At 46.5% G+C, this 25,789-nt stretch overlaps 1 protein-coding gene and 1 non-coding gene across 2 annotated transcripts in view; both read right to left on the bottom strand.

Annotated features, from left to right (window-relative positions):
• Positions 1–25,789, bottom strand: part of cct6a (chaperonin containing TCP1, subunit 6A (zeta 1)) — a 97,858-nt gene that overhangs the window by 49,167 nt on the left and 22,902 nt on the right. Inside the window, exons 5-6 of the mRNA XM_072493104.1 lie at positions 21,396–21,499; positions 7,412–7,522 (exon numbers count right to left, since the gene is read on the bottom strand). Coding sequence (XP_072349205.1) covers positions 7,412–7,522; positions 21,396–21,499 — 215 coding nt within the window. The remainder of the gene's footprint in view (positions 1–7,411; positions 7,523–21,395; positions 21,500–25,789) is intronic.
• On the bottom strand, positions 25,575–25,699 carry LOC140404511 (small nucleolar RNA SNORA15). Its single transcript, XR_011938521.1, has one exon. It is a non-coding gene; the product is annotated as a small nucleolar RNA SNORA15 (small nucleolar RNA).

Genomic DNA, 25,789 nt, shown 5'->3' with positions numbered 1-25,789 from the left:
AACAAGGACAGGTGAACGACCACCCCCCGATCGAGGAATCGCCCCGTTATTGGATATATCGAACCCAGTGATTGGGAACAAGTCCAATCACTTGGGACTCGGGGTCAAGGGCCGCCCCGAGAGGCGGGAAGCCCCTGAGCCCTATAAATTGAGGGGCCAAGTTCAGATCTCTCGCTCTCTCCCTTCTTCTCCTGCTCTCAACCTTCGCAAGAACATCAACCAGAAACTAAGTTTGACTCCAGCGATTGCTACCCGATAAGAGACTCCTAGCCATCGACCCGTATCAGCCTTTTGAATCCCGCAGGCCAGATCCAATTCGATAAACCATTCGTTTCCAAGACCTGGTGGGCCATCCCCAAAAGTTAAGTATTGGCCAGTAGTGGTAGGTAGTGAGAAAGAAAGTAGAATTATTGTGTAAGTATTTATTGCTGTACATAATAAATGACCGTTGATTTCAATCTTACTAAGCGGTGTGCTGACTTATTAATCATAACTCGAGCTTGAACCACGTGGCGGTATCAGAAAGATACCTGGCGACTCGTGAGCAAAGGTGACATAATCAGAGGTAATAAAACTAAGGCTAATAAGAGCAACAACACCCAAAGTTAAGTATAGGCGTTAGCGTTAGTTTAGTTTGTAGTACTGTTGTGCATGAGTAGATCTTACTGTGTGTGTGTGTGTAAATAAATAGTATTGACTTTGAACTAACTAACTGGTGTATTGGCTCTCTAACTGGTGTATTCGGGTTGAACCTTGTGGCGGAAGAGAGAAACCTGCCGACTCTGAAAGTAGAAACATAATTAGGATTAAGAAAGGCGACCATATTGACCGCCATATTAATAACCAGATAAACAGAGCAACAAAGCTTACTCTCTTACACTATTTTCCCCTTATTAAATCAATCCCTCGGTCCTCCTTTGTTGAATTCTAAACTGCTCCCAATCCTCATGTCTGTTGTTTCCTTGGCCAATCTGTAGCCTTGGATCTAATACTGTCTCTAATTTCCCTTGTAAGCCATGGTTTGCCACCTTTCCAGTTTTACTTTTTTGCCAGACAGAATAAATAACTGTTGCAGATCCCCGTGCGCTCCTCGAATGTTTGCCATTGCCTATCCACCGTCATCCCTTTAAGTAACTTTTCTCCATCCATCATAGAGTCAGAGATGTTTACAGCATGGAAACAGGCCCTTCGGCCCAGCTTGTCCACGTCTCCCAGTTTCTATCACTAAGTTAGTCCAACTTACCTGCATTTGGCCCATATCCCTCTCTACCCACTCTTCCCATGTAACTGTCTTAACTGCTTTTCAAAAGACAAAATTGTACCCACCTCTACCACTGCCTCTGGCAGCCCATTCTAGATATTCACCACCCTGTGTGAAGAAATTTCCCCTCTGGTCATTTGTCTCTCTCCCCTCTCACCTTAAACCTATGCCCTCTAGTTCTAGAGTCCTCTACTTTTGGGAAAAGGATGTCGACTATCTACCATATCTACACACCTCATTATTTTATAGGCCCTAAGGTCACCGCCAAGCCTCTATGCTCCAGGGAGCCAACTCGGGCCTCAGATCACCGGAGTTTAAGATTCTGCTCAAAATCAACTATGTCACTCTCCAACTTGATGAAAAGTTCCATCATATTATTATGGTCGTTTATCCCAACTAGATTGCCAATGATTCCTTTCCCATCACACAGTACCCAGTCTGCAATGGCCTGCTCTCCAGTTGGTTCCACACATATTGGTCCAGAAAACCATCCAGTGCATACCCCAGGAAATCCTCCTCTACAGTATTGTTACCAATTTGATTTCATAGAATCAAAGAAGGCCTATAGTGCAGGAGGGCATTCAACCCATTGAGTCTGCACCAACCCCTCGAATGAGCACTCCACCCATGTCCACTCTGTCCTACCCCCAGAACCTAACCTGCACATATCTGGATACTAAGGCTCTAATTTCCTGTTTAATGCCATTCCCAACATCACCATTAGTTTGGGGGTCTATATGCAACCACACTAATGATTTTGTATCTCCGTTCTACCCAAACAGATTCCACATTGTCGGAATTACTATCCTTCCTCAATATTACATTAATTTCCTCTTTAACCAACAATGCAACTCTCCACCACTTTTACCTTTTTGTCTGCCCTTCCTGAAAAGCCCAGTATGTTCAACTCCCACCCCTGGTCACCCTGCAGACATGTCTCCGTAATCCTGACTATATCGTATCCGATTACATCTATGTGTGCGATTAATTCATCCGCTTTATTGCAAATGCTCCACTCGCTGAGACATCGTCTCTTTAACATTACTTGTCCCATTCCCCCTATTTTTCACTGTCACCCTGTTTGAATCTGGCCCTTGGGTTTCTCTACCCATCACTTTTCTCATTTCCTTTCTGCCCACCCCCCCCGATTTCCCCTTATGACTCTTTGTATAGGTTTCCACCCCCTGCTATTTTAATGTAAACGCACCCCAGCCACTCTAGCATATACTCTCCCTAGGACATCAGTCCCAGCCCTGCCCAGGTACAACCTGTCCAGTTTATATAGGCCCCACCTCCCCCAGAGCCGGTCTCAATGCTACAGAAATCTGAAACCCTCCCCCTCACACTATCTCTTCAGCACATGGCACCGGCAGTAATCCTGAGATCAGTACCTTGATGGTCCAACTTATCAAATTTCTTCCTAACTCCCTATATTCTGCTTTAAGGACCTCTCACCTATGTCTTTTGTACCAACGTCTACCACGACTACTGGCTGTTCACCCTCCACCTCCAGGATGTCCAGTAATTGCTCGGAGGCATCATAGATATTATAGAATTTACAGTGCAGGCCATTCGGCCCATCTGGTCTGCACCGGCCCTTGGAAAGAGCACCACACCCAAGCCCACACCTCCACCCTATCCCCACCTAACCTTTTTGGACCTCAAGGGCAATTTAGCATGATCAATGTACCTGACCTGCACATCTTTGGACTGTGGGAGGAAACCGGAGCACCCGGAGGAAACCCACACAGGCACGGGGAGAAAAAGTGTAGTGACCCAAGCCGGGAATCAAACCTGGGACCCTGGAGCTGTGAAGCAACAGAGCTAACCACTGTGCCGCCCTTGACCCTAGCACCAGGGAGGCAACAGGTCATCTTGGAGTGTCTTTTGCGGCCACAGAAACATCTATCTATTCCATTCACAATCGAATCCCCTTTAACTATTGCATTCCCACATTTTTTACTCCTACCCTCTGCAGCAGAACCAACCGTGATGCAACGTGTTTGGTTGTTGCTGCTTTTCCTGGAGAGGTAATTCCCCTCAACAGCGGTATATCTGTTTTGCAGGGATATGGCCACAGGAGATTCCTGCAATGCCTACCTAGCCCTTTTGCTCTGCCTGATGGCCATCCATTCCCTTCTTGCCTTTGGAGTCTGAGCTCTATATATCGTTTTCCATGATACTCCCTGCCTCACAAATGCGCCAGTGTCCCTGGCTGCTGTAGCCACTTAAAATGGCTAACTCACGATTCAAAATGGCGAACGGCAAAGGCTGATGGGAAAGTCAGCCAACAAGACTAAAACGAGCAGCTGCAGGTTGGCAGTGTATTTACCTCTGAAAAGGCCAGACAAGATCGATACCAGCAACCATCAGCATAACAAAACACCAGCCATCTGCATACTAATGAGCAATCCCCGGGAACAATAAGCAACATTTAGACACACAAAGCAAAACCAAAAGCAAAAACACGCCAGCAGGAGCCAACACAAAGGAGGTGAACGAGCACCTCAAGACCGCCCATCGATCAGGGAACCGCTCCAGCATTGGAGAAAATCGAGCCAAGCGATTGGGACAAAGTCCAATCACTTGGGGCCAGGTACAGGGTCTGCCCCGAAAGGTGAGAAGCCCCTGGGAACTATAAGAATTGAGCCCCAAGATCAAATCGCTCTCTTCTCCACCGCTTCTCCAGCTCTTCACTCTTCAGCAGCTGATCGAAACTGTAAGTCTTACTTCAACGCTCGCTACGAGATAGGCACTTCTAGCTATCAATCTGTACCAACTTCGAATCCCGCAGGCTCAGAACCCGAACGAAAGGCCATTTGTTTCCCTGACCTGGTGGGCCAGTTCCAAGTTAAGTATAGGCCTGTTCGTTGTAGAAGTAGCTTAAACGTAGAATTTGTACACGAGGAGTGATTACTGTGTATAATAAATGTGCTTTGATTTAAATCTTACTAATCGGTGTATTGGATTATTGATCATTACTCGGACTTGAACCACGTGGCGGTATCATAAAGATACCTGGCGACTCAAGAGCAAAGGTAACAAAACAGAGCAATTGAACGAAGGAGAAAATTAGCAACACTGCAACTCCAGCTCCGAAACCTGGACTTCCAAGAGCAGCAGCTGGAGACGCTTCCTGCACATATGTTGGGCCCGGGCACTGGAAATGTTCCCTGCTACCCACATGGGAGCACAAGGAGCAAACCAAGGCTTGGAGCTCTCACGCCATGACTTAACCTTTGGAAGATGCTGGATATCAGATTATATCCAATTCTCCAGGGCCCCTCTTTCCTGGACCTCGTTACCTTGTAACCCTGAGATTATAAACCACAAAAAGACCTTTCAAACTACATGGGATGAAAGTAATAAATACTTACCCGACTTTACCCACTACTTACCAATCAGCTCTATCCCTTGGAGCCTCTACTGCTGCAGCAGGGCACAACCACTCTCTGAAGATTGAAGTTAGAAAGCAAAGAGAAAAAGCTACATCTCTTACCACTCTGCACAGAATTCCCACTGTCCCAAATTCCCGATACCCACACTCACTCTGGCTGGTCTCACTCCAGATGTGGTTTTTCCCACTGCTCATGGGCAAAGCTCACAGAGTGCACTTCCAAGCCCCTTCCTTAAACAGAGCTAAGGTGAGCTGAGATGACTCATATCAGTGCAAAAGTAATTATTACAAGAGATTTAATCTCCTTGAATTTAAATTGTGTTCTCAACAGAGATATCTGTAAAAAAAAAAAAGTCTTTCCTCTGCCTTCAAATTCAGCTTAAAAAGTGAGGTGAGACTAGTAATCCTGAGGCCCCGGGTAACATTCTGCAAATCAGGGTTCAAATCCCAACACAGCAGATGAAATTTGGAATTAAAAGTCTTGTGATGACCATGAAATCATTGTAGACTGTCGTTAAAAACCCATCTGGTTCACTCATGTCCTTTAGGGAAGGAAGTCTGGCCTACACACGACTCCAGGCCCACAGTCCTCTGAAATGCTCTCGCAAGCCACGCAGTTGTATAAAATTGCAGCAAGCCTACAGAAAGGAATAAAACTGGACAGAAAACTTGGCAGCGGCCGAGGTACTGGAAATGACAACAGCATTCCCAGCCCTGTTGACCTTGCAAAGTCCTCTTTACTAACATAGAACATTACAGCGCAGTTCAGGCCCTTCGGCCCACGATGTTGCACCGAAACAAAAGCCATCTAACCTACACTATGCCCTTATCATCCATATGTTTATCCAATAAACTTTTAAATGCCCTCAATGTTGGCGAGTTCACTACTGTTGCAGGTAGGGCATTCCACGGCCTCACTACTCTTTGCGTAAAGAACCTACCTCTGACCTCTGTCCTATATCTATTACCCCTCAGTTTAAAGCTACGTCCCCTCGTGCCAGCCATTTCCATCCGCGGGAGAAGGCTCTCACTGTCCACCCTATCCAACCCCCTGATCATTTTGTATGCCTCTATTAAGTCTCCTCTTAACCTTCTTCTCTCCAACGAAAACAACCTCAAGTCCATCAGCCTTTCCTCATACGATTTTCCCTCCATACCAGGCAACATCCTGGTAAATCTCCTCTGCACCCGCTCCAAAGCCTCCACGTCCTTCCTATAATGCGGTGACCAGAACTGTACGCAATACTCCAAATGCGGCCGTACCAGAGTTCTGTACAGCTGCAACATGACCTCCTGACTCCGGAAATCAATCCCTCTACCAATAAAGGCCAGCACTCCATATGCCTTCTTCACAACCCTATCAACCTGGGTGGCAACTTTCAGGGATCTATGTACATGGACACCGAGATCCCTCTGTTCATCCACACTTCCAAGAATTTTACCATTAGCCAAATATTCCGCATTCCTGTTATTCCTTCCAAAGTGAATCACCTCACTTCTCTACATTAAACTCCATTTGCCACCTCTCAGCCCAGCTCTGCAGCTTATCTATATCCCTGTAACCTGCTACATCCTTCCACACTGTCGACAACACCACCGCCTTCCTCTAGGTCATTGATAAAAATGACAAACTGCAACGGCCCCAGAACAGATCCTTGTGGTACGCCACTTGTAACTGAACTCCATTCTGAACATTTCCCATCAACCACCACCCTCTGTCTTCTTTCAGCTAGCCAATTTCTGATCCATATCTCTAAATCACCCTCAATCCCCAGCCTCCGTATTTTCTGCAATAGCCTACCGTGGGGAACCTTATCAAACGCTTTACTGAAATCCATATACACCACATCATCAACTGCTCTACCCTCGTCTACCTGTTCAGTCACCTTCTCAAATAACTCGATAAGGTTTGTGAGGCATGACCTACCCTTCACAAAGCCATGCTGACTATCCCTGATCATATTATTCCTATCTAGATGATTATAAATCTTGTCTCTTATAATCCCCTCCAAGACTTTACCCACTACAGACGTGAGGCTCACCGGTCTATAGTTGCCGGGGTTGTCTCTGCTCCCCTTTTTGAACAAAGGGACCACATTTGCTGTCCTCCAGTCCTCTGGCACTATTCCTGTAGCCAATGATGACATAAAAATCAAAGCCAAAGGTCCAGCAATCTCTTCCCTGGCCTCCCAGAGAATCCTAGGATAAATCCCATCAGGTCCCGGGGACTTATCTATTTTCAGCCTGTCCAGAATTGCCAACACCTCTTCCCTACGTACCTCAATGCCATCTATTCTATTAGCCTGGGGCTCAGCATTCTCCTCCACAACATTCTCTTTTTCCTGAGTGAATACTGACGAAAAATATTCATTTAGTATCTCGCCTATCTCTTCTGGGGCGTTGTGCCAAAATAGGAGGGGCTGCCTTGCAGACTAGTCAAGCAACAGCTTGATATAGTTATGTTGACAAAATCATACCGTACAAAGTCCCTGACATTGCTATCACCATCCCGGACTCACCAGCAGGACAGACCCAGCAGAGTGGCGGCACAGTGGTACATAGTCGGGAGGGTGTTGTCCTTCGAGTCCTCAACATAGACTCGGGACTCCACAAAGTCTCATGGCTTCAGGTCAAACATTGGCAAGGAAACCACCTACTGATTACCACATCGTGCCCCCACACTCCCTTCACCACCCCCATGGGTGACTGAATGATGGGGCCCAGCCAGAGACACTCCCTTGAACTGCACTTACGTCTTTTCATACTCCAGAGAAACATTGCATGTAAGAATGTAAGCATCTTCTACTCTTTTCTTCATATCTGGATGACGAGCACCATGATCCAACACCAATCCTTTCACCAGGCTACAAAATTCAAAAAGAAATAACCATGAAAGGAAAACTTTTGGCAATACATTAATAAATGGTGCCTGTTCATTTTAATTTAGTTCAGTGCCGATAGCACTTTTGAACCTGCAGCCTTCTGACACACACACAAGGACGGAAATCACTCATAGGGCGCCCAGCGGTGTAAAATGCTCCCAACTCTCGCTCGGTCAAACCTTTTATTTGAAATATGCTTTTAATGGTTTTGCATTAATTTGTACAACATTGCTGTAAGAAATAAAAATAAAAATACAATAAACGGTCCAAAGAAAAACACAGAATAAAACAGGGAACCAAAGTGTTCCGGTCAAGAAACATATACAAATGTACAGTCTGCTGGTCTTCGCCCCGCCCTTGGCTATCCCAACCGCACGGTTTCATTATTTACATGTGCCCCATGGTATTAGAACGCTCATGGTGCTTGTTCAGGGTCCCCCTGGTGCGTCCTCTTGCTGTTGCCGCCCCTCCTGGGATCTCTTCGATGTCCTTTTGCCCTGCTTCCCGTGCTCTGGTTTCCCCCCTCATCGCCTTTGTCCTCCTTCCCCCTGTAGAAGCCAGGTATTTCTAATACAACTAATATAGGTAAAAGATAGCTGTTTTAAGCGTAAATATTAAGCCCCAGTTTTAAATGAAGGATTGAAGAGACACATTCTACAAATTCATTTTACATAGTTTTAAAGTAACACCGAAGTCTGATAAAACAGACAGTTTAAATACATTTTTCAAGTCAGTGTCCAAGGATAGAGAAGACCCATAACAACAACATTGCCTGAAGGCTCCATTGTTATAATAGCCTGGACCACATTACATAACTTAAGGCTGAAACATTTTAGATTATTGCTGTAGTTTTAAAAGATCGAATCAAATATATATTTGATTCCAACTTTCTCAAAACATAACAATTTCATAGAAACAGCATAATTCACTTTGGTAAATTGAAAGACTTTGATTTACATTTTGCAAGTCATTTGCAATAGCCAAGCCAGCATATTTTGGCTTTGATAAAGCACCATATTGCATTCTTTAACATACACATGTATGTAGATACGCAACAATTAGAAGTAATGTCACATATTGAAGTGTGTTTGAGTCTAACCCAAACCAATTAGGATTATATTGGGCCATGATGTGGAGATGCCGGCGTTGGACTGGGGTGAGCACAGTACGAAGTCTTACAACACCAGGTTAAAGTCCAACAGGTTTGTTTCGATGTCACTAGCTTTCGGAGCGCTGCTCCTTCCTCAGGTGAATGAAGAGGTATGTTCCAGAAACACATATATAGACAAATTCAAAGATACCAAACAATGCTTGGAATGCGCGCATTAGCAGGTGATTAAATCTTTACAGATCCAGAGATGGGGTAACCCCAGGTTAAAGAGGTGTGAATTGTATCAAGCCAGGACAGTTGGTAGGATTTCGCAGGCCAGATGGTGGGGGATGAATGTAATGCGACATGAATCCCAGGTCCCGGTTGAGGCCGCACTCGTGTGTGGAACTTGGCTATAAGTTTCTGCTCGGCGATTCTGCGTTGTCGCGTGTCCTGAAGACCGCCTTGGAGAACGCTTACCCGGAGATCAGAGGCTGAATGCCCTAGACTGCTGAAGTGTTCCCCGACTGGAAGGGAACATTCCTGCCTGGTGATTGTTGCGCAATGTCCGTTCATTCGTTGTCGCAGCGTCTGCATGGTCTCGCCAATGTACCACGCTTCGGGACATCCTTTCCTGCAGCGTATGAGGTAGACAATGTTGGCCGAGTCGCACGAGTATGTACCGCGTACCTGGTGGGTGGTGTTCTCACGTGTAACAGTGGTATCCATGTCGGTGATCTGGCACGTCTTGCAGAGATTGCCATGGCAGGGTTGTGTAGTGTCATGGTCGCTGTTCTGAAGACTGGGTAGTTTGCTGCAAACAATGGTTCGTTTGAGGTTGCGCGGTTGTTTGAAGGCAAGTAGTGGGGGTGTGGGGATGACCTTGGCAAGATGTTCATCGTCATCAATGACGTGTTGAAGGCTGTGAAGAAGATGACGCAGTTTCTCCGCTCCAGGGAAGTACTGGACGACGAAGGGTATTCTGTCGGTTGTGTCCCATGTTTGTTTTCTGAGGAGGTCGGTGCGGTTTTTCGCTGTGGCGCGTTGGAACTGTCGATCCATGAGTCGAGTGCCATATCCCGTTCGTACGAGGGCATCTTTCAACATCTGTAGATGTCTGTTACGCTCCTCCTCGTCTGAGCAGATCCTGTGTATACGGAGCGCTTGTCCATAGGGGATGGCTTCTTTAATGTGTTTAGGGTGGAAGCTGGAGAAGTGGAGCATCGTGAGGTTATCCGTGGGTTTGCGGTAAAGCGAAGTGCTGAGGTGACCGTCCTTGATGGAGACGAGTGTGTCCAAGAATGCAACTGATTTTGGAGAGTAGTCCATGGTGAGTCTGATGGTTGGATGGAACCTATTAATGTCACCGTGTAGTCGTTTCAGTGATTCTTCGCCGTGGGTCCAAATAAAAAAATGTCATCGATGTATCTGGTGTATAACGTCGGTTGAAGGTCCTGTGCGGTGAGTAGGTCCTGTTCAAACTTGTGCATGAAGATGTTGGCGTATTGGGGTGCGAATTTGGTCCCCATGGCTGTTCCGTGCGTCTGGATGAAGAACTTGTTGTCGAAGGTGAAGACGTTGTGATCCAGAATGAAGCGGGTGAGTTGCAGAATTGCGTCTGGAGATTGGCAGTTGTCGGTGTTGAGTACTGAGGCTGTTGCAGCAATGCCGTCGTCATGGGGGATGCTGGTGTAGAGTGCCGAGACGTCCATTGTGACGAGGAATGTTCCTGGTTCAACTGGTCCATGGGTGCTGAGTTTCTGTAGGAAGTCCGTCGTGTCGCGACAGAAGCTTATATTGGGGTGTGATTAGATGACTTAAGGCAGATATGAAAGGGTATAACTGAAGAAGTTTCGACCTGCCATTTTTGAGTTTTGTTTTAGTTTGGAGTTTAGTTGTAGATTAGTTTTTTTAGGTAGATTGGTAGGGTAGGTTTTTGTGGGTAGTTGTTAGTTTTTGTTTTGTTGGTTTTAAGCTGAAGATTAGCTCTCTCTCCCTCTTTTTCATATTTCATTTTCAGACTTTGACTTTTCAAAGTTATTGTTGAGCTGTTTGCCTAAGCAAGAAGATAATGTCTGTGGTTCTTTTGAAAGCTTAGTTTGTCTACGAATTGCCTTTTAAATGACTATCAAATTGTAATCAATAGAAGACAAATAAAACAATTCATATTGGCACCCGAGAAGTTTGAATTTAAATTTCTACTGAGTTCCAGTAATCGCAAAGTGCTGCTGGTAACCGAATGGTAGAAATCTTTCAACCCCCCCCCCCCCCCACCTCAACCTCCTCCCACCTCCCCCTTCTCCTCTGTCTGATTCAGTCCCCCTCCTCACTTATTGGTTACTGGTCACAAGCATGTAGGTAAATGACTTGCATGTGTTGCGGACGGCCTCTTCCCATCCTCTGATGGTGAATGTAATTTCTTTCCAATTTGAGGAATTCTACCAGTCTGTGACTTGGGGTGGTGCTGATCTCCAGCCGAGCACAAATCTCCAGCAGGCGATCAGGGAGGCAAAGGTTCGGGTGTATGCTGCTATCCCAGAAGAGTTCTGGCTGTTGCGGTACCCTGAAGTCTCCCATACTGGTTATGGTTCCACCCCCAATCCCACAACCTTCGACATTGCCTCGAAAAGGAGGTCCAGCATGCAACAAATCTGGGGCAGGGCCAGATGGTTGGCCAGCCATAATGGCACCATTCACATTTGTCTTCCGACTCTGGGAAGAACCTGCTGATGCACATTCTGATCAAGCGTTCCTTGTGCACAACCTGTAGCTGCATTAAGCTCAGCCCTGTGCACGAGGACGTGAAGTTCACCTAATGCAGCGCTTCGATACAGAGTCCTTCTCCTATCTCCATGCCAGCTCCTCCTTCCACGTTTCCTCATCTCGTCCAGCAGTACCCTTACCTCTTCTAGGGAAGATGTATAAGCAATTTTGAAAAACCTGAGGGTCGACAAGTCCCGTGGGCCAGATGGGATATATCCTAGGATTCTTTGAGAGGCAAGGGATGAGATTGCAGAGCCTTTGGCTTTGATCTTTCGGTCCTCACTGTCCACGGGGATAGTGCCAGAGGACTGAAGAGTGGCAAATGTTGTTCCTCTGTTCAAGAAAGGGAATAGGAATGACCTGGTAATTATAGACCGGTTAGTCTTACTTCAGTGGTCGGTAAGTTAATGGAGAGGGTCCTGAGGGATAGGATTAATGACCATTTGGAAAGATTCACCTTAATCCGGGATAGTCAACAAGGATTCGTGAAGGGTAAGTCTTGCCTCACAAGTTTGATTGAATTCTTTGAGGAGGTAACCAAGTGTGTAGATGAAGGTAGAGCAGTTGATGTCGTATACATGGATTTCAGTAAAGCATTTGATAAGGTTCCGCACGGTCGGCTCATGAAGAAAGTAAGGTGGTGTGGGATAAGGGAAATTTGGCCAATTGGATAAGTAACTGGCTATCACATAGAAGACAGAGGGTGGTGGTGGATGGAAAATTTCCAGACTGGAGACCAGTTACCAGCGGTGTACCACAGGGATCAGTGCTGGGCCCTCTGTTATTTGTGATTTTTATCAATGACTTGGAGGAGGGGGCTGAAGGGTGGGTCAGTAGATTTGCTGATGACACCAAGATTGGTGGAGTAGTGGATGAGGTGGAGGGCTGCAAAGAGACATTGATAGGATGCAGATCTGGGCCAGTAAATGGCAGATGGAGTTTAACCCTGATAAGTGCGAGGTTATTCATTTTGGTCGGACAAATTTGAATGTGGATTACAGGGTCAACGGCAGGGTTCTGAGGAATGTGGAGGAACAGAGAGATCTTGGGGTTCATGTCCACAGATCTCTGAAGGTTGCCACTCAAGTGGATAGAGCTGTGAAGAAGGCCTAGTGTGTTATCATTTATTATTAGGAGGCTTGGGTTTAAGAGCCGTGGGGTTATGCTGCAACTAAAGTGTCCGACTCCACTATCATAGCAGGCAGTCCATTCCACACCCTAACCACTCTCAGAGTAAAGAACCTACCTCGGACATGCCTCCTATACAGGACCCTGGTGAGACCACATTTGGAGTAGTGTGTGCAGTTGTGGTCACCTCACTATAGGAAGGATGTGGAAGCATTGGAAAGGGTGCAAAGGAGATTTACCAGGATGCTGCCTGGTTTGCAGGATAGGTCTTATGACGAAAGGTTGAGGGAGCTAGGGCTTTTCCCTTTGGAGCAGAGGAGGATGAGAGGCGACTTAGAGGTTTATAAGATGATGAGGGGTTTAGATAGAGTGAACGTTCAGAGACTATTTCCTCCGGTGGATGTAGCTGTTACAAGGGGGCATAACTATAAGATTCAGGGTGGGAGATATAGGAGGCATGTCCGAGGTAGGTTCTTTACTCAGTGGTTAGGGTGTGGAATGGACTGCCTGCTGTGATAGTGGAGTCGGACACTTTAGGAACTTTCAAGCGGTTATTGGATAGGCACATGGAGTCCACTAGAATGACAGTGAGTGGGATAGCTTGATCTTGATTTCGGACAATGCTCGGCACAACATAGAGGGCCGAAGGGCCTGTTCTGTGCTGTACGGTTCTACGTTCTAGCAGTCGCCCGTGTCGACGCAGCTACCATCTCAGTCTATCCAGGAGGGAGTGTCCTGGTAGCTGGGGCAGGCAACGTTGCGGTCTGCTTGAGGAGGAAGCTCCTTAGTTGCATGTATTGCAACTCGTTCCTTTTGTTCGTCAGTCCCCCAGGGTCACTATCATATATAGTTCCCCTACCATCAGTCTTTTAAAGTCTCCCTGACTTTATAAGTGGCGACCAATATCTCAGTGAATTTATGGTTTCATAGAATTTACAGTGCAGGAGGCCATTCTTGCGGATGGGGCCATGGTGCACATTGCTGCTTGTTGCAGTGTCGTCTGAATTTGTTTCACGCTAGAGTGTGGCTACCACACTGGACCTGGAGTACTTAATGGTGTGATGGTAATGCAGTCATGGCCAGTGCCCGGAAGAATGTCTCCGTGCAGGAGCTCTCCTCCATTTTTATTCAATTCGTTCCTGGTTCCTTGACCCATCCCCGTACTCTCCCTGCGGTGTCTGTCCAGTGACAGAGTTGGAAAATCGGCCCATGGATCACATGCCATTCTCATTGACAGGACTGTGTGCTCCTTGCCCCATTCAAAATTTGATCCTGGGCTCTGTCTACATCTGGGGGCTTGGGAAGCTTTCTCCCCCGACAAACATCCCCAGCATCAGCTCCACGATCCTGAGATTCTGGCATCAGGATCAATTTCCCTGGTCCTCCATCTCTTGAGTGCTCCATGGGCCGCCACCAACATTGCGACTTGTTTCGAGCGAGGCGATTCGGTCACTCTGGTCAGTAGCTGCTCTCTCCAATTCCAACACCGTTGCCTCCTGAATCTCCAACCGCTACTCCATCTTCTGCAGCGATCTTTGAAGGGGCCAAAGCGATTACATGGGCTGCCTTCATGGTCTCCATGAGGTCCTCCGTAATGGAGTTTGAGGTGCTCCTTGTGCTAAGAGCTCCAACCACTGCCCCGTCAGTGTGTATTGACGATCTTTCCGGTCCGCCATGTCCTGCTTCGCGCCTCATGGCCCCCATCTACGTTTTTCTCAGCCGACTCTTTCCGCTCTCGATGTCCTTTCTGCTTCATAGAACATAGTACGATACAGCACAGTACAGGCCCTTTGGCCCACGATGTTGCACCGACATGGGAAGTCAAAAAACAAAAGCCATCTAACCTACATTATGCCATTATCATCCATATGCTTATCCAATAAACTTTTAAATGCCCTCAATGTTGGCGAGTTCACTACTGTTGCAAGTAGGGCATTCCACGGCCTCACCACTCTTTGCATAAAGAACCTACCTCTGACCTCTGTCCTATATCTATTACCCCTCAGTTTAAGGCTATGTCCCCTCGTGCTAGCCATTTCCATCCGCGGGAGAAGGCTCTCACTGTCCACCCTATCTAACCCCCTGATCATTTTGTATGCAGGGTCACGAATAATGCTTTAAACTGACCATAAGGGGTTGGAGTTCAGGTGAACGAAAACAACCTCAAGTCCATCAGCCTTTCCTCAGAAGATCTTCCTTCCATACCAGGCAACATCCTGGTAAATCTCCTCTGCACCCATTCCAAAGCTTCCACGTCCTTCCTATAATGAGGTGACCAGAACTGTACGCAATACTCCAAATGCGGCCGTACCAGAGTTTTGCACAGCTGCAACATGACCTCATGACTCCAGAACTCAATCCCTCTACCAATCAAGGCCAACACACCATAGGCCTTCTTCACAACCCTATCAACCGGGGTGGCAACTTTCAGGGATCTATGTACATGGACACAGAGATCCCTCTGCTCATCCACACTTCCAAGAACTTTACCATTAGCCAAATATTCCGCATTCCTGTTATTCCTTCCAAAATGAATCACCTCACACTTTTCTGCATTAAACTCCATTTGCCACTTCCCAGCCCAGCTCTGCAGCTTGTAACCTCTGTAACCTGCAACATCCTTCTGCACTGTCGACAACACAATCGACTTTAGTGTCGTCTGCAAATTTACTCACCCACCCTGCCGCCTACCTCTAGGTAGTTTATAAAAATGACAAACATTAACGGCCCCAGAACAGACCCTTGTGGTACGCCACTTGTAACTGAACTCCATTCTGAACATTTCCCATCAACCACCACCCTCGGTCTTCTTTCAGCTAGCCAATTTCTGATCCACCTCTCTAAATCACCCTCAATCCCCAGCCTCCGTATTTTCTGCAATAGCCGACCGTGGGGAACCTCATCAAACGCTTTACTGAACTCCACATACACCACATCAACTGCTCTACCCTCGTCTACCTGTTCAGTCACCTTCTCAAATAACTCGATAAGGTTTGTGAGGCATGACCTACCCTTCACAAAGCAATGCTGACTATCCCTGATCATATTATTCCTATCTAGATGATTATAAATCTGGTCTCTTATAATCCCCTCCAAGACTTTACCCACAACAGACGTGAGGCTCACCGGTCAGTCGTTGCCGGGGTTGTCTCTACTCCCCTTCTTGAACAAAGGGACCACATTTGCTATCCTCCAGTCCTCTGGCACTCTTCCTGTAGCCAATGATGACATAAAAATCAAAGCCAAAGGCTCAGCAATCTCTTCCCTGGCTTCCCAGAGAATCCTAGGATAAATCCCATCAGGACCCGGGGACTTATCTATTTTCAGCCTGTCCAGAATTGCCAACACCTCTTCCCTACGTACCTCAATGCCATCTATTCTAATAGCCTGGGTCTCAGCATTCTCCTCCACAACATTCTCTTTTTCCTGAGTGAATACGGACGAAAAATATTCATTTAGTATCTCACCTATCTCTTCAGACTCCACACACAACTTCCCATCCCTGTCCTTGACTGGCTCTACTCTGACCCTAGTCATTCTTTTATTCCTGACATACCTATAGAAAGCTTTTGGGTTTTCCTTGATCCTACCTGCCAAATACTTCTCATGTCCCCTCCTTGCTCGTCTTAGCTCTCTCTTTAGATCCTTCCTCGCTACCTTGTAACTATCAAGCGCCCCAACCGAAACTTCACACTTCATCTTCACATAGGCCTCCTTCTTCCTCTTAGCAAGAGATTCCACTTCTTTGGTAAACCACGGTTCCCTCGCTCTACGCCTTCCTCCCTGCCTGACCGGTACGTACTTATCAAGAACACGCAGTAGCTGTTCCTTGAACAAGCTCCACATATCCAGTGTGCCCAACACTTGCAGCCTACTTCTCCAACCTACCCCTCCCAAGTCATGTCTAATGGCATCATAATTGCCCTTCCCCCAGCTATAATTCTTGCCCTGCGGGGTATACTTATCCCTTTCCATCACTAACGTAAACGTCACCGAATTGTGGTCACTGTCCCCAAAGTGCTCACCTACCTCCAAATCCAACACCTGGCCTGGTTCATTAGCCAAAACCAAATCCAATGTGGCCTCGCCTCTTGTTGGCCTGTCAACATAGTGTATCAGGAAACCCTCCTGCACACACTGTACAAAAATCGACCCATCTCATGTACTCGAACTATACCTTTTCCAGTCAATATTTGGAAAGTTAAAGTCTCCCATAATAACTAGCCTGTTACTTTCGCTCTTATCCAGAATCATCTTCGCCATCCTTTCCTCTACATCCCGAGAACTATTTGGAGGCCTATAGAAAACTCCCAACAGGGTGACCTCTCCTTTCCTGTTTCTAACCTCAGCCCATACTACCTCGGAAGATGAGTCCCCATCTAGCATCCTCTCCGCCACCGTAATACTGTTCTTGACTAGCAGCGCCACACCTCCCCCTCTTTTGCCTCCTTCTCGGAGCTTACTAAAACACCTAAACCCCGGAGCCTGCAACAACCATTCCTGTCCCTGCTCTATCCATGTCTCCGAAATGGCCACAACATCGAAGTCCCAGGTACCAACCCATGCTGCCAGTTCCCCTACCTTGTTTCGTATACTCCTGGCATTGAAGTAGACACACTTCAAACCACCTACCTGAACACTGGCCCCCTCCTGCGAAGTCAAATCTGTGCTCCTGACCTCTGTACTCTCAATCTCCCGTACCCTAAAACTACAATCCAGGTTCCAACTAATGGCTGCATTAGTTTAAACCCTTCTTGGTGGATTTGAGGGCATTTTCTCAGGTGGTTGTTTGTGCTAGATGAGGGTAGGGATGTGGGTTTGTGTTGATTTTTAGGTTTTATGGGCCGAAGTTAACTTTCTAGAGAGCCACATTTTGTGCAATTGTTCAGCACATCGCCACCGGAGGTCGTCCGGTCCAATGCATTAAAATCGTGACTTAATTAACAGAATCAAACACTAATTTACAACCTCTTAAACATAGTTTGAGCTGCCCAGTCAAACAGATGAGCAAAGTAGAACATCAATACGCATGTATGAATGTGCTGCCGTGATCATAGAATTTACAATGCAGGAGGCCACTCGGCCCTTGGATAGAGCACCCTAAGCCCACACCCAACCCTTTTGGACACTGAGGGGCAATTTATCATGGCCAATCCACGTAACCCGCACGTCTTTGGACTGTGGGAGGAAACCGGAGCACCCAGAGGAAACCCACGCAGACATAGGGAGAATGTGCAGACTCCGCACAGACAGTCACCCAAGGCCGGGAATTGAACCTGGGACCCTGGAGCTGTGAAGCAAAAGTGCTAACCACTGTGCTACCGCGCCATGATGTCGTAAAAGCAAAAGATGTGGAGATGCTGGCGTTGGACTGGGGTGAGCACAGTACGAAGTCTTACAACACCAGGTTAAAGTCCAACAGGTTTGTTTCAATGTCACTAGCTTTCGGAGCACTGCTCCTTCCTCAGGTGAATGAAGAGGTATGTTCCAGAAACACATATATAGACAAATTCAAAGATACCAAACAATGCTTGGAATGCGAGCATTAGCAGGTGATTAAATCTTTACAGATCCAGAGATGGGGTAACCCCAGGTTAAAGAGGTGTGAATTGTATCAAGCCAGGACAGTTGGTAGGATTTCGCAGGCCAGATGGTGGGGGATGAATGTAATGCGACATGAAGGTAGAGGTAGTAGTAGAAGCGGGTACAATTGTGTCTTTCAAAAAGCATTTAGATGGTTACATGGGTAAGATGGGTATAGAGGGTTATGGGCCAAGTGCGGGCAACTGGGACTAGCTTAATGGTAAAAAACTGGGCGGCATGGACTGGTTGGGCCGAAGGGCCTGTTTCCATGCTGTAAACTTCTATGATTCTATGAATCCCAGGTCCCGGTTGAGGCCGCACTCGTGTGCGGAACTTGGCTATAAGCTTCTGCTCGGCGATTCTGCGTTGTCGCGCGTCCTGAGGGCCGCCTTGGAGAACGCTTACCCGGACGAATGAACGGACATCGCACAACAATCACCAGGCAGGAATGTTCCCTTCCAGTCGGGGAACACTTCAGCAGTCAAGGGCATTCAGCCTCTGATCTCCGGGTAAGCGTTCTCCAAGGCGGTCTTCAGGACACGCGACAACGCAGAATCGCCGAGCAGAAACTTATAGCCAAGTTCCACACACGAGTGCGGCCTCAACCGGGACCTGGGATTCATGTCGCATTACATTCATCCCCCACCATCTGGCCTGCGAAATCCTACCAACTGTCCTGGCTTGATACAATTCACACCTCTTTAACCTGGGGTTACCCCATCTCTGGATCTGTAAAGATTTAATCACCTGCTAATGCTCGCATTCCAAGCATTGTTTGGTATCTTTGAATTTGTCTATATATGTGTTTCTGGAACATACCTCTTCTTTCACCTGAGGAAGGAGCAGCGCTCCGAAAGCTAGTGACATCGAAACAAACCTGTTGGGCTTTAACCTGGTGTTGTAAGACTTCGTACTGTAAAAGCAAAAAGGAGTGTTGATTTATAAACTTTGCTAATGCCATTAATCACAACTCAAACGGCGTAAAGTGGAAGACTGCCTGTATGGCCAAATGTTTATTTGAAAGACAAGATTATGAAGGGGTTTGGCCGGGTAGGTGAGAGAATGTTTCCTCTGATGGTGGAAATTCCCAACGGCGAGACACAGCTAAGGGGTCTCCCATTTAAGACAGTGATAAGCAGGAATTCCTTCTCTCAGAGGGTCATTAAGTCTTTTGACTTCTGTTCCCAGAGAGCAGTGGAATATATTCAAGGCTGAGTTTGGTCAGCTGATCAGGTGTTTTTCACACATTGGCGCAGACATGATGGGCTGAAGGACCTCTTCCGCAGTTATTATTCTGTGATTCGGAGTTAGACAGACTTTTGAGCGACAAGGGAGTCGACGGTTATTGGCAGGTGGGAAGCAGCGCAAAAGCGGAATCGAGGCCATAAGCAGATCCACCATAGGTTCAGTTGCAGTGTAGGTCACCTTCACCACCCAGCACCTCAGCAAGGCTGGAGGATTTCATGGAGTTTCTGTACCTTGAAAAAGTTAAATACACGTTGAGAGGTTCGATTGAGAGCTTTTACATAAGATTTATCATGTATTTCAAAGAACTGGTCACTGTCAAAAGCTTTGGGGGGGGGGGGGGGGGGGGGGGGGTTGGGGGGGGGTTTGTTTGCGTTGTACTTAATTGTGAAAAAATGTGCAGTAAAAATATTTGACAAAAAAACGATTTGATCCACCATGATCCAAGAGTTGAGGGGTTGGATTACGAGGAGAGGTTGAGTAGACTGGGACTGTACTCGTTGGAATTTAGAAGGATGAGGGGGGGATCTTATAGAAACACATAAGATTATGAAGGGAATAGATAGGATAGATGCGGGCAGGTTGTTTCCACTGGCGGGTGAAAGCAGAACTAGGGGGCATAGCCTCAAAATAAGGGGAAGTAGATTTAGGACTGAGTTTAGGAGGAACTTCTTCACCCAAAGGGTTGTGAATCTATAGAATTCCTTGCCCAGTGAAGCAGTAGAGGCTCCTTCATTAAATGTTTTTAAGATAAAGATAGATAGTTTTTTTGAAGAATAAAGGGATTAAGGGTTATGGTGTTCGGGCAGGAAAGTGGAGCTGAGTCCACAAAAGATCAGCCATGATCTCATTGAATGTCGGAAAATGGCTCGAAGGGTCAGATGGCCTACGCCCGCTCCTATTCTTATGTTTTTATGATCTTATTAAAGAGGAATAAGCACATGGGGCCAAATGTTCTGCTTATTGACTGCACAGTATCCTTATTTTTCAGCAACATATGCAAAATGGGCCTCTTCTGTGCTTATCATTCTGCGGTTGAATAAACTCTGTTTGTTCTCACTGGAACGAAGGAGGTTGAGGGGAGACCTGATAGAGGTCTACAAAATTATGAGGGGCATAGACAGAGTGGATAGTCAGAGGCTCTTCCCCAGGGTAGAGGGGTCAATTACTAGGGGGCATAGGTTTAAGGTGAGGGGCAAGGTTTAGAGTAGATGTACGAGGCAAGTATTTTACGCAGAGGGTAGTGGGTGCCTGGAACTCGCTACCGGAGGAGGTGGTGGAAGCAGGGACGGTAGTGACATTTAAGGGGCATCTTGACAAATACATGAATAGGATGGGAATAGAGGGATACGGACCCAGGAAGTGTAGAAGATTGTAGTTTAGTCGGGCAGCATGGTCGGCACGGGCTTGAAGGGCCTGTTCCTGTGCTGTACATTTCTTTGTTCTTTGTTAACTGTGAAAAATCGGAAGCTATCTTTCAATAATGGGGCCAATAAAAAGAAACAATCCAACCTGCGGGACTTCGAAGCGATGCTGCTGTTTACAAAACTTAAAATTCACTCCAACATGCCCACTAGCAGAAGAGCACCAGGAAAGCATTTACTCCAAAATGACCAGCGAGAAACAAACCTATTCCATGTTCACTACTTGCAACTAAACTTTGCTGTTTAAATTTGCTGCGAATTTGAGGAAGTTGATCATCCAAGCTGGGCGGCATGTGGCACAGTGGTTAGCACTGGGACTACAGCGCTGAGAAGCCGGGTTCGAATCCCGGCTCTGGGTCACTGTGGAGTTTGCACATTCTCCCCATGTCTGCGTGGGTTTCACCCCCACAACCCAAAGATGTGCAGGTTAGGTGGATTGGCCGCGCTAAATTGCCCTTTAATTGGGTAAAGAAAGAAATAATTGGGTACTCAAATTATTATTATTATTTTTTTTTTTTTAAAGTTTATCGTCCCAAGTATTGCAAGTGTGTCCCTAACCATCGACTGGTGGGTTACGATAAACCATTCTACCACTCCTAGAGTTCCATTAGTTGGTGCTTACTTTGTGTCACTCTCGGTTTTGTGCTTCATCTCCATAATCTCAACCATGAAGAGATCAATGGGTTCATTTGGATTCTTCACTGCCAGCACAGCATCGACTACAGCCTACAAACAATCAAACATTGTATAGTTAGATGCTTATTTCTCATGACAAGTTACGTTGTTCCACTCACCACAATACTTTCCAGCAGAAAACCTTTAAATAAAATGATAGAAACAGTTCCAGCTTTTTAAATAGAATTATAGCGTCCACACAGTGCAGGAGGCCATTTGGCCATTGAGTCTTCACCGACCCTCAGGAAGAGCACCCGACCTAGGACCACACCCCACCCTCCCCATCGAACCCTTTGGACACTAAGGGGTAATTTAACATGGCCAATCCACCTAACCTGCACATCTTTAGACTGTGGGAGACACAGGGAGAAAGTACAAACTCGACCGATTGTAGTCCAGGAGACAGCGTTGCTGGAGTTCACAAAGTTGAGGGTAGTGCAATACTGAGGAAGGTACCAAGGTCACAAGAGTGGACCTGCAGGCATGAAGGTGGTTTGAAGTGTGTCTACTTCAATGCGAGGAGCATCAGGAATAAGATTGGTGAGCTTGAAGCATGGATTGGTACCTGGGACTACGATGCTGTGGCCAGAACAGGGACAGGAATGATTGTTGGAGGTTCCGGGGTTTAGATGTTTCAGTAAAATTAGGGAACGTGGTAAAAGAGGTGGCGGAGTAGCATTGTTGATCAAGGATAGTATAATGGCTGCAGAAAGGCAGTTTGTGGAGGATCTGTCTACCGAGGTAGTGGGCTGAAGTTAGAAATAGGAAAGGAGTGGTCACTTTGTTACTGTTTGGGGGCCTATAGAAAACTCCGAACAGAGATGTGGAGGAAAAGATTGTTATGCAGATTTTGCACAGTTGGCATGAGTGACTTTAACTTGGCAAATATTGATTGGAACCACTACAAGTCGAATAGTTTGGATGGGGCTGCTTTTATCCAGTGTGCGCAGGAGAGTTTTCTCACACAATATATGTGGACAGACCGACAAGAGGCGGGGCCCCATTGGATTTGGTACTGGGTAATGAATCGGGCCAAGTGTTAGATTTGGTTGTGGAAGAGCACTTTGGAGATAGTGACCACAATTCGGTGACTTTCACTATAGCAATGGCGAGGGATAGGAACAGACGGCAGGGCAAGGTTTATAACTAGGGGAAGGGTAATTACGATGCGATTAGGCAAGAATTGGGGAGCATAAGAAAGGGCTTAGGAGAGGGCATGAGAAGTCCTTGGCAGGTAGGATAAAGGAAAACCCCATAGCATTTTACACTTGAGGAATAAAAGAATGACGAAGATGAAGTTAAGGCCGGTCAAGGACAGTAGTGGGAACATGTGCATGGAGTCTGAAGATATAGGATAATGAAGATAAATGAACACTTTTCTTCAGTGTTCACAAAGGAGAGGGGCCATGTTGTTGTGGAGGATAGTGCAATACAGGCTGGTAGGCTGGAGTAGGTAGATATTCGGTAGTAAGATGTGTTCGAAATTTTGAGAAGCCAGAGGATAGATTAGTCATCTGGGCCTGATGGGATATATCCTAGGATTCTTTGGGGGGCGAGGGATGAGATTGCAGAGCCTTTGGCTTTGATCTTTATGTCCTCACTGTCGACAGAAATAGTGCCAGAAGACTGGAGAGAGGCGAATGTTGTCCCCTTGTTCAAGAAAGGGAATAGGTATAACCCTGGGGATTATAGGCCGATTAGTCTCACTTCGGTCATCAGTAAATTATTCCAAAGGGTCCTGAGGGATAGGATTTAGGATCATTTGCAAAGATACAGCTTAATCCAGGATAGTCAGCAAGGATTTGAGGGGTAAGTCTTGCATCAAGTTTGATTGTATTCTTTGAGGAGGTAACTAAGTACATAGATGAAGGTAGAGCAGTTGATGTCGTATACATGGATTTTAGTAAGGCGTTTGTTAAGGTGCCCCATGATCGGCTCATGCAGAAAGTAAGGAGGCATGGCATAGAGGGAAATTTGGCCGATTGGATCAGTAACTGGCTATCACACAGAAGACAGAGGGTGGTGGTAGATGGTAAATTTTCATCCTGGAGCCCAGTCACCAGCGGTGTACCACAGGGATCAGTGCTGGGTCCTCTGCTATTCGTGATTTTTATCAATGACTTGGATGATGGAGTTGAAGGTTGGGTTTGTAAATTTGCTGATGACACCAAGATTAAAGAGTGCAGAAAAGATTTACTAGGATGTTGCCAGGACTTGATGGTTTGAGTTAAAAGGAGAGGCTGGATAGACTGGGACTTTTTTCCCTGGAGCGTAGGAGGCTTAGGGGTGATCTTATAGAGGTCTATAAAATAATGAGGGGCATAGATAAGGTAGATAGTCAACATCTTTTCCCAAAGGTAGGGGAGTCTAAAACTAGAGGGCATAGGTTTAAGATGAGAGGGGAGAGATTCAGAAGGGCCCAGAGGGGCAATTTCTTCACTCAGAGGGTAGTGAGTGTCTGGAATGGGCTGCCAGAGGTAGTAGTAGAGGCGGGTACAATTGTGTCTTTTAAAAAGCATTTAGATAGTTACATGGGTAAGATGGGTATAGAGGGTTATGGGCCAAGTGCGGACAACTGGGACTAGCTTAATGGTAAAAACTGGGCGGCATGGACTGGTTGGGCCGAAGGGCCTGTTTCCATGCTGTAAACTTCTATGATTCTAAGATTGGTGAAGTAGTGGATAATGTGGAGGGCTGTTGTAGGCTGCAAAGAGACATTGATAGGATGCAGAGCTGGGCTAAAAAGTGGCAGACCCTGATAAGTGCGAGGTGATTCATTTTGGTAGGACAAATTTGAATGCAGATTACATGTTTAACGGCAGGGCTCTGAAGAATGTGGAGGAGCAGAGAGATCTCGGAGTTCATGTCCCTAGATCTCTGAAAGTTGCCACCCAAGTGGATAGAGCTGTGAAGAAAGCCTATAGTGTGTGTTAGCATTTATTAACAGGGGGATTGAGTTTAAGAGCCGTGAGGTTATGCTACAACTGTACAAGATCTTGGTTAGACCACATTTGGAGTAGTGTGCGCAGTTCTGGTCACCTCATTATAGGAAGGATGTGGAAGCATTGGAAAGGGTGCAAAGGAGATTTACCAGGATGCTGCCTGGAGTGGTGGGTAGGTCTTATGAGGAAAGGCTGAGGGAGCTAGGGCTTTCTCTTTGGAGCGGAGGAGGATGAGAGGTGACTTTATAGAGGTTTATAAGATGATGAGGGGGATAGATAGAGTGGACGTTCAGAGACTATTTCCTCGGGTGGATGTAGCTGTTACAAGGGGGCGTAACTATAAGGTTCGGGGTGGAAGATATAGGAGGGATGTCAGAGGTAGGTTCTTTACTCATGAGTGGTTGGGGCGTGGAACGCACTCCCAGCTATGGTTGTGGAGACGGACACTTGCAAGCAGTTATTGGATAGGAGTACACAAGAATGATTGGGAGTAAATTGATTTGATCTTAGTTTCAGACTAGTTTGGCACAACATCGTGGGCCAAAGGGCCTGTACTGTGCTGTACAGTTCTATGTCCGACATAGACGGTTATCAGAGGCCAGAATTGAACCCCGGTACCTGGCGTATGTCACATTTTAATATAAATCCAGAATAATTCCAAGATCCATATTCATTACAGAAGCATGTTGAAGATGTCACGTTGTTCTTTCCTCCAGCGTTTCTGTGCAAGCTCCAAGAGGGATATAATTAATCTCATGGAGTCATAGATGTTTCCAGCTTGGAAACAGGCCCTTCCGCCCAACCCGTCCACGCCGCCCAGTTTTTAACCACTGAGCTAGTCCCAATTGCCCGTAATTGGCCCACACCCCTGCTTTTCCATATTACTGTCTAAATGCTTTTTCAAAGGCAAAATTGTACCCATCTCCACTACTGCCTCTGGCAGCTCGTTCCAGACACTCACCAACCTGTCTGAAAGAATTGCCCCTCTGGACCCTTTTGTATCTCTTCCCTCTCACCTTAAACCAATGTCCTCTAGTTCTAGACCCCTCTACCTCTGGGGAAAGATGTTGACTATCTACTTCATCTATGCCCATCATTATTTTATAGACCTCTATAAGATCACCCCTAAGTCAGTTGTCACATGAGGGTGCACACTGCAATTTGTAATGCCCATATGTATAAAAACTTGTATTCACTTTTTGAATGTTGCTGTGACAGGACAGAGCACCAATTTCATCAAGTGAAGATATTCTAGCATGATGTCTGGCTGCCTTAGCTACAGAAGAGCCAATGCAGAATTCAGTCATGCACAGCTAACACTTGCTGACTTGCCAATATGCACCTAGGAAAGGAAAGATATGAAGGACATGGCTTTAAAATGGCAATAGCAACCTCCTAG

This window comes from Scyliorhinus torazame, chromosome 30 (genome assembly GCF_047496885.1).
Source record: "Scyliorhinus torazame isolate Kashiwa2021f chromosome 30, sScyTor2.1, whole genome shotgun sequence".
NCBI classification, from domain to species: domain Eukaryota; kingdom Metazoa; phylum Chordata; class Chondrichthyes; order Carcharhiniformes; family Scyliorhinidae; genus Scyliorhinus; species Scyliorhinus torazame.
The sequence above is the reverse complement of the archived record's forward strand: the minus strand, read 5'-3'. Positions and strand labels throughout refer to the sequence as shown.